The sequence below is a fragment of the Gekko japonicus genome, unplaced genomic scaffold (assembly GCF_001447785.1).
Source record: "Gekko japonicus isolate JY-2015 unplaced genomic scaffold, Gekko_japonicus_V1.1 scaffold252, whole genome shotgun sequence".
Taxonomy (NCBI): domain Eukaryota; kingdom Metazoa; phylum Chordata; class Lepidosauria; order Squamata; family Gekkonidae; genus Gekko; species Gekko japonicus.
This window is the reverse complement of record NW_015163612.1, coordinates 1289312-1298130: the sequence shown is the minus strand read 5'-3', so window position 1 is coordinate 1298130 and position 8819 is coordinate 1289312. Positions and strand designations below refer to the sequence as shown.

The following is an 8819-nucleotide window of genomic DNA, read 5'->3' as shown; positions in this document are numbered from 1 at the left end:
ACAGGTTCCCACCCCCTCCTTTCCAAGCAAAGGCACACACGGCCCTTCTTTCCACCGCTCGAGGAAACGGTTTTCCTGATTGGCTAGGTCCATTCGCTATTTTGCATTTCACGTCGGGTGGAAATTTCCGTCATCCCCACATTTCCCACCCGTCTCTCCGGCCTCCCCAGCCAATAGCATCTCGCAAGTCCGTCCGCGCTGCTCCCAGCGAAAGCCAAAGAGCTCGCGCCATTGCGGCACGTGAGGACCGGGCACGTGTTCCCGTTATGTAAAAGGAGGAAGGAAGGGCAGGCAGGGGCCCCCCGCGTGGACTTTACCGCGCATGCGCGGGGGGCGGGCACTAGCTGAGGACGGAGGCCGTGGTGGCCGATGAGGACGCCTGGGTTCGCCATCGAACGACAATGAAGCAGCAGCCGGCAGCGGCGGCTATGACGACGAGCCCCAATGGCACTGGCACTGCAGTCCCGGCCTTTCTCAGTAAGCTCTGGGCGCTGGTGGGCGACGCGCCGAGCAATCAGCTCATCACCTGGAGCCAGGTAAGCGCCTCCTCCTCGGAAGGCCGTGGCCGACAGACTCCCTTTCGTTGCACAGCGTGACGGGAGAGGAAGAAAAGGACTCTTCACCCGTCCCCCTCGGGGCTCCGCGGGTTCGCTCTGCCCCTCTCCCTCTTCATATGAACCCCCCCCACACACACGCACGCACACCAAAGGAAAGTGCGCCTGTGGAGGAGAGCAGGGGGGCGTGGTCAGGCCTCCATCACGCTTCTGTTTCCTGGCGGGCCTGGGAGGAGGGAGAAGAGCGGCCTGGGCCGGGGAGGATTCATGAAGGCCTCTCTGACCATCCCGCACGCACCTGGGGAGAGGGAGGGAAGGCGCTTCGCCACCGCAGGGCTGTCAGATGAGACACGAAGGCCGTTCTTGGTGCGGGGCACAATGTGGATGTGACGTGCGACTTCGGTCGTGACATAGAGAATTGTGGCTGGTTGTGTTTACAGCGGGGAAGTCGGTAGTATTGCGAGCTGAGGTTTCTCTAGCCAGCGTCTCGCCTTGACCGCAGACTTGGTGGCCGGTCCTAGAGAGCAGTTATTTTCCTGGTTATAGACTGTAAAAAAAAACCCACAAGAAACAAACCCTGTGTTTCTTCAGGTAGAGGCATAGAGAGCAGGCCTTGGAAAGGGGATCTTAACGGGCAAACTAGACAGTACCAGAGGAAGTGATCCTTAAAGTAACAGCCAATGAAGATCTTTCAGAACAGCAGGAGGGAGAGAGGAGGAAATTGCAGATTGCAGACAGACATCCTTCTGGTCCCATAAATTATTTGTTGGATCCAGGATGGTTACTGGTATTTGGGAGTAAGTTGTATTGGACGTTGGGATTTACTTTTGAGTAGTAATATGCAGGCTGCAAGTCAATTCACTGTTAGATGAGTATAGTTCTGCTTTAGTGAGCAGAAGAGTAGTGTGCAAATTTTGTCTACACTTCATGTATGCTTCTATGATTGGAATGGTGTAGAGAGGAGCTAGGGAGATCAAGTTTTACACATAGCATTTGTATGACTAAGGCAAATGGTGCCAGGAATCTAGGAGACATTCATATTTTGCATTGTCAGTGTGGCAGGATGGATGGTTTATTTTTAGCATGTAATGATTTGAGTCCATAATATTCTTGTTCCTAATTTTCGATTATGAAGTTAAGGGTTCAAGAAATTGTTAAGTCATTCTAATAAATACAGGAAAATGAGTCTACAACCTAATCGTATCCCTGACTTGATAGGATTCCTAAATCCTTCTTGTGCTTGTGAAACACTGGAACAGTGGATCTGTTTGCTGTTGTGGCTGCATTTATGATAGACTATCACCTGGAAGTCTTTCTGCAGATACATGCACAGGGCTTGCTCCCATCTCCTATGTGACTGTAACTGAACATCTAAAGGTGCTGCCACAGAGTAATTGATTTTTCCCCCTTGAGTCTCCCTTATAATCTACCTTGAGTCTCAGTGGGAAAGGTGGGTTATAAATGAAGGAAATCAAATAAAAACAAACCCGCTTCCTATTTTTTCTGTTCCTGCATCTCATATATGGTTCTGGCATTAGTTGCTGCCATCCTGGATGCAGGGCTTCTGATGTGGGTGGGGCTTTTGGCTAATTCTAGCAGCTTGTGCATTTTTGGGAACTGGGTGGGGTGATGGTGTGATATTTTATTTATTTAGAATATTTATAAACCATCTTGCCAGCTAGGATTTTTCTGGATAGCATTTCTGTCATCATTAATTTTTTTATTTGTGTGCATGGCTCCAGTGGTATGCAATGCTACGATTAGTGGGTGGTGGTGAACTTACTAGGGACAGGGAGATCCAGCATAGTATAGTAATCACTGTGGTATAGTAATCAAAATGTTAGACAGACTGGAGAGACCTGAATTCAAATCCCTACTCATTTGTGATGTTTACTTGGTGTCTTCAGGTAGTCTGTTCTACTTCATAGGTTTAAGGTAAAATGGAGGGAAGAACCATACTATGATGCCCTGCGCTCTTTGGAGGGGCACAGGAGTGGCTGTGATAGCAATGCTGTCTCTTGTTTCTACAGCTTGTGTATTTAACTCTTGCAGCTGAGATGGCATAGGATTAACTGCTACATAAAATATAAGCGCTGCTGCCATAGCAACTGTAGGATCAATGTGCTCAAACTAGTGTCATGTATTGGCTAAGAAAATGACTTGTGAATGAGTCTAGGAGTTTCCAGCTCGCACATTGTCTGTGCCCTGAATTCTCGAGACAACTGTTCTTTTCAATATGAAGATAATATTGACCAGTGTTTGAAGGTTATTTTATAGATTATTAAGGTGTATGATATGGTTTGAATATCTGAAGTGTTTTTTATCAATATTGCAGAGTGGCAATTGGTTGAGGTGGTTGGTTAGAAGGGTAATTTAGCAATAGTGATATGTATCCCCCCCCCCCTTGCCATAAAGTCACAGCTGAGTTATGGCAACCCTGTAGGGTTTTCAAGGCAACAGTTGCTTAGAGGTGGCTTGCCATTGCCTGCCTCTGCGGAGCAACCTTGGACTTTCTTGGTAGACTCCCATACAAATAGTAACCAGTGCCATCCCTGCTTAGCTTCTGAGATCTGACAGATCAGACTGGCCTGGGCTGTCCAGCTCAGGACACCCTTTCTAGTATGGTACATAAAAAGGTCTTCACATGTGTCAGCCTACAAAATATATACCAGAAGTCTACAGTCAGGAAATTGGTTTATTATTTAGTATGGTATGAAAATCATGTAAAACAATCTACAGCATCATATATATATATATATGCCCTAGCATATTGGCACTTTCCAATTCCCCCATTGGCTGTGCTATACACTCCATCAGCCATTGGTCCATCAACTACCACTCAAGAGTACTTGCATGCCATTGGGTGGGTGCTAGGTCTGCTCCTCTCCCTCGCCCACTGCCAGCTTGGCCATTTCCACAATGGGCCTTATTCCTAGTTAGACAATAATTCCTGTGTATGCTGTAGACATACTGTGAGGCAAAGCACCTGTGGCTTCCCTCTCAAGGGTTAATGTGAATAGAAACAGGTCTCATCCAACTTGCGGGTGTTACTAATTGGTCTCTTGTCCTTTTCATCTTCAAGGCCAGAGATGAAGGGAGCCTGTGGCCCTGGGGCATTCTGGGAAATCTCCAGGAGTCCCCTGGAGATTCCTAACACCAAATACCTCAGTAACCTTGCAAACCAAGTCATTTGCATAACTATGGCTGGTAATTGACATAGCTTCCTGCCCTTCCAGAGAGAAGAGAAAGAAACCAGAAACACTTTAAAGCTGTAGGATGTGAGGAGGAGAGTCAAGGGTGGTGAGTTAATTTTCTAGAGGCTTCTCCTGAAAAGCATTCTTATTGGATATCATCACCTGAGGTTCCTGAGCCAAAAACTATAATTGAGCTAAGGCCCTAAAAGAAAGGAAGCTCGCTGGGATCCTGATGGACTAAAGGCCTGAACTATGACCTGTTTGAATTGCTATTGCTAGCAATGTACAGAACACTTAAGCTTTGGCCTTTGACTCTTGACTTTAAAGTTGGTGCCGTCTAAGGCAACCCCAAGAAGTGTTAGACAGTTGAGCTAACTTTCTTGTTTTCTTGCTGCATGGTTTTGGAGTATGTGTTGCCAATAGAATAATTTTTTTATATTGACAGAAACCAAAATAAACTTTATAAAAATTTCTTTTAAAATCAAACAATGGTCTGGTTATTGGTGTACAATTGCCCTGGGGTCCCACAGGGTTCAGGCATGGGCTCCTTGATGCAAACACAATATTTTCATATTTTTTTTGCTTAAATGTTAATTATTTTGGCAAAATTTAGCTATAACATGTTTAATGAAAACACATCCTGAAATGTGGGATACAGAACTCTAGAAATAGCTCTGGGAGGTGGGTTGCAAAAATACACCTTCCTTGTGGCCTGGGAATCTAGGTGGGGATCCAAACAGTTATTTTGCTTTCTGCCTTGATCTTTTTTCTTCTTCTCAGGTGGCCAGAGTTAAAATATATGTACTGTAGTAGGATAGGGTGCAGCAGCTTGCAATCCTTCCTAAAATATTTGGGTGTATTTGCAGGGATTAAAAAAATGAAGACATTTCTATTTCTGAGTTATATAAATATGCCAAATACAAGTTTGTATGCTAATTGCAATAGCTGGAGGTCTGAATTCTAAACTAGGCAACCCAGCCACATTGGCCAACTGTCCCTAGCCCTACTTCCCTCTTGTCTGTCTTCTACTATATTCCTCCCAGAGGCATGCAGTCCTTTCTGTCCTGGGTTGTATGAGAGGTTTGGAAATACTGCTTTCTCTCTGGCACTTCTTCCACATATTCACCACGTCAGTCGAACATATTGTCCGTACTTAACAGCCCATCTTAGACAGCTATATTTTTTACGGGCCATGAGTGGCAAATATCTACTTGTCTTCCAAGTTAAAACATCACCTTACCAGCAACACCTGGCCTCCTAACAGAGACACAAACCCAGGGACCAAACCCACATGCCTGCTGTGTCCCTATATCTACTCAGGCAGTATTATAGTACCCCATAATATTAGCTGCAGTACACCATCTTACTCATCCTCCATTGTGAGAAGTGGCACCATGTATCAGCAGTGCCATTTGGCTCTTAAGTAGGGTTACCAGTTCTTACCTCCTCATTGGTAGAGGGTGGGAGGGAGCTTTCTGGGAGTGGGGGGCAGGACGATGTCACTGTGCGCAACATCCCCAATCTGATGCCATCATGCTGAAGTGATGTCATCATGCCGGGGACGTTGTGCTGTGATGCTTTGGTATTAGGGGCAAAACTCTTCAGGCACCATAGAGATTTGCCCCAAATACCAGAGCATCATCATGCAACGTCCCTGGCATGACGATGTCACTTCCATATGATGTCATCACATTGGGGACGTCACACTAGGTTATGGCTGCTGGAAGCAGAGCTTCTCCCACTGGCTGGCAATGGGCAGGAGCCTGTGAAATTGGGATCCCCTGCTTCCACCTGGGGCCTGGTAACCCTAGTTTTAAGTAAGACATAGAAGTCAGTTGCTATGCAAAAGAATACATGGCACAAATGTGGCAATATTCAGAAATTAGGAGGAATATTTATTTATTTATTTTTTCTAGCCTGCTCTCCTGCGCAGCAGGGCTCGCACATAGCCCTTGATCTAATAGTCACCATTTCCCAGCAAAAGAATATCAGAGAGACACTCCAGTGTGAAACTGGTGCATTAGAACTCATCAAAAAGTTCACCAGTATCTTCCCAGGGTTTAACAAGGAGCTTGGATCCCATAGTCATTTCAAGGGTTTAGCTAGGCAAACAGAGAAATTGTGTTATCGATAAGTGTTGTTATGGTGGTCTCCATAGTTGTTAAATTCAGCAGTTTGGTTGAATTTCATAGCTCTGTAGTGCTGCTGTTAAAAAAATACACCTTCATAACCAAATATATAAATGTATTTTGAACAAGACTTATACAATAATAAACTGTCTTTGAAGGTACCATGAGACTCCTGTTTGGTTTTGCTGTGTAACATTTTAATACTATGGCTACTTCGGAATTACTTCCATTGTTTCCTGGGGTCCTGCTTTCTAAAAGTCCACTGCTTTTAAGATGCATCATGACTGGCCTCCTTAGGTCTGTTTTCTTGTTGAAATACACCCCCTAATATATAATACTGAGAAGTAAATAAATAAAAATAATTTCCACATAGAGTTTTGCCTTTATTTGCATGTAACTTAACCTATACTTGATTTTTTCTAATCAAGTATTTTATTTCAACAATTTGTTGCCACTGGGGCATTAAACTGACATACTTTTAGAACTGCTTCTACTAAAATCAAATATTAGATTGGATTCTGTTGAGGGTGCTGGAAAATGGGATACTTGTCTAGCTAGGGAACAGCAGCGGGGAGGACCATTGTCCTGATCCATCAGAGCAGCTGCTGTTTGTATGACCTGATGTTTCCATTACTTCTGATATAATGTCAAAGTTGGTGTGCCCTGAAGGATGTGCATGCCAAGCTGCAATGGACAACTAAGTCGTTTACCGTCATAAATCCCTGTAACATCCACTTTACCTAAGCAGCATAGGTACGTTATTTGACAGTGAGCAACATAAAGTCATCTGCCTCCATATTTGGTCTCTCTGACCTTGGGGAAGTGTGGATATTTATAAATTACTCTTCTGCTCGTCTCTTATTTTTGTGGAGAAATAAGTAAAGCTAAACACAATTGTGAATAGTGCCAAGTTTAGTAAGGGGAGCCAAAAATATTTTTAAGATCCCTTCTTCAGTTGAGGGTCACACCCCTATTTTCATTTATTTATTTCATTGTGTCTGACTGTTCTGTACATGCATAAAGCAGTATTCTCATGCAAGGAATAGTGAGAGACAGCTTATATAAAAGAGGATTGGTGTTGGTTCAGAGTTAGCTGAGGCTCCTACTAGGAAGTAAATTTACTCATAGATACATGTATTACAAACATCTATATTTGCCCTTATGTCCTGAAAGTGGTAAGTTACTGTACGCTTGAAATGATATAAAATAAAATAATTTCAATACAGTTTTAAAAGAAGTAACCAATCAAAAGTAGCTTCCAGTTTTGAAATACAGTAAAAATATTATCCAGCAAGATTCAAATTGCACATTAGAAAACAGCATAAATCGTTATAAGATGTAAACAACCTATGCTTTCCAAATTTTTCCACAGATTTAAACTATTTAGAAAAACTAGCCACAGGAGCAAAACACCTTCTGAAGAGGAGTGTTTCTTCATCAGTGTACAAAACCACAGCACAGATGAAGTCCACTGAACTTCCCATGGTACTATCATGAGAAGGCTTAGCAATCCATAGTATTTCAGGTGCTGGGGGCTTGTTCTAGGATCTCTCGTAACCTAAATCTATATATCTAATAGGCACTCTCTTTTTTCTGTGAGGATACTTATTTCCACCAACAGAGGGCTCACTCTCCCCCAGCAGCTTTTCCTACATGCTCAGGGGCCTTCCTGGGTCTGCAGAAAACCCCCCAAAGTGGGGAGGGACCCTTCAGGGATGGTTAAACACCCCCCCCAGTACCTTTTGAAAAGGCCTCTGGAGGGATCTGCTTCAGGCATCAATGGTGAGAGATTAGAACATTGAAGGGGGCAGGAAGCTTCTAAATGGCTCTGTCAGTAAAAGGGAGGGGGAGGGTGAAGGGCCCTTTCTTGGCCTATTTTGGCCATTGAAAGAGGGAGCCTTGGGGCCAGGCCTGACAAGGGTTGCCAGTGCTAGACTGGGGAATTCCTAGAGATTCTGTGGTGGACTCTAAGGAGAGCTGGGTTTGGGGAAGGGAGAGGCCTCAGCTGGGTATAATGCCACAGAGTCCACCCTCCAAAGCAGCCGTTTTTTGCAGGGAGACAGATCTCTGCTGTCTAGAGTTCAGTTGTAATTCTGGAGGGTCTCCAGGTCCCACTTGGAGGTTGGCTACCCTAGACCTGGCAGCAGTCTAGGGTTGCCAGGTCCCCCCAGCCACCAGCAGATTCCACCCTCCAAAGCATCCATTTTCTCCATGGGAAGTTATCTCTGTAGTCTGGGGATAAGCAGTTATTCCAGGGGATCCTCAGGTCCCACCTGGAGGCTGGCATCCCTAGGCAGCACCCTCTGGGTGACTTGATACCACCTGATTTGCATGACTCAACTAGGCCCAGCTGCTTGCTACTGTTCATCAGCAGCCACCCTATGAAAGCCATTGCGATGTAACAGTCTGCAAGAGCCAGGTTCAGATCCCCACCTTTCGGTGGAAGCTGGCTGGGTGATTTTGGATCAGTTACATACTTGCAGCCTAATCAACCTCACAGGGTTGTTGTGCAGATAAAAAGGAGAAGAGAATAATGTAAGCTGCTTTGGTCCCCACTGTGGAGAAAGATTGTAATTTTCTTAGGTAGGGGCTATGGGGGAGGGAGGTGGAGACAGAAAGCTGAAGACTGAGAGGCAGATAAGGGTAGGTTGTCTGTTGGGTGGCAAGGAAATTGCGTTGCCAACTCCAGGTTGGAAAATTTCTGGACATTTGAAGGGTGGAGCCTGGGAATGGTGGGATTTGAGGATGGGAGGAACTTTAGACCAGTATATTGCCATAGACTCCACCCTCCAAACCAGCCATTTCCTCCACAAGAACTACTATTGGCAGCCTCCAGGTGAGGGCTGGAGATCTATTGTGATTCCCAGAGTGCTGCCATTGCTGCTGTTGGGGGGGGGGGGAGGCCGGGGGGGAGCGGGGGGGACGGCCCCCCCTACGGCTGT

General features: G+C 45.3%; 1 protein-coding gene across 2 annotated transcripts in view; it reads left to right on the top strand.

The window, feature by feature from the left end:
• The first annotated feature begins 282 nt into the window (after window positions 1-282).
• Window positions 283-8819, top strand: part of HSF2 (heat shock transcription factor 2) — a 27793-nt gene continuing 19256 nt past the window's right edge. The window contains exon 1 of one of the 2 annotated variants that reach the window (XM_015407351.1): window positions 283-536. In XM_015407351.1, the coding sequence (XP_015262837.1) occupies window positions 402-536 (135 nt within the window). In that variant the 5' untranslated portion in view covers window positions 283-401. The remainder of the gene's footprint in view (window positions 537-8819) is intronic. The other variant, XM_015407350.1, reaches the window with a different exon arrangement.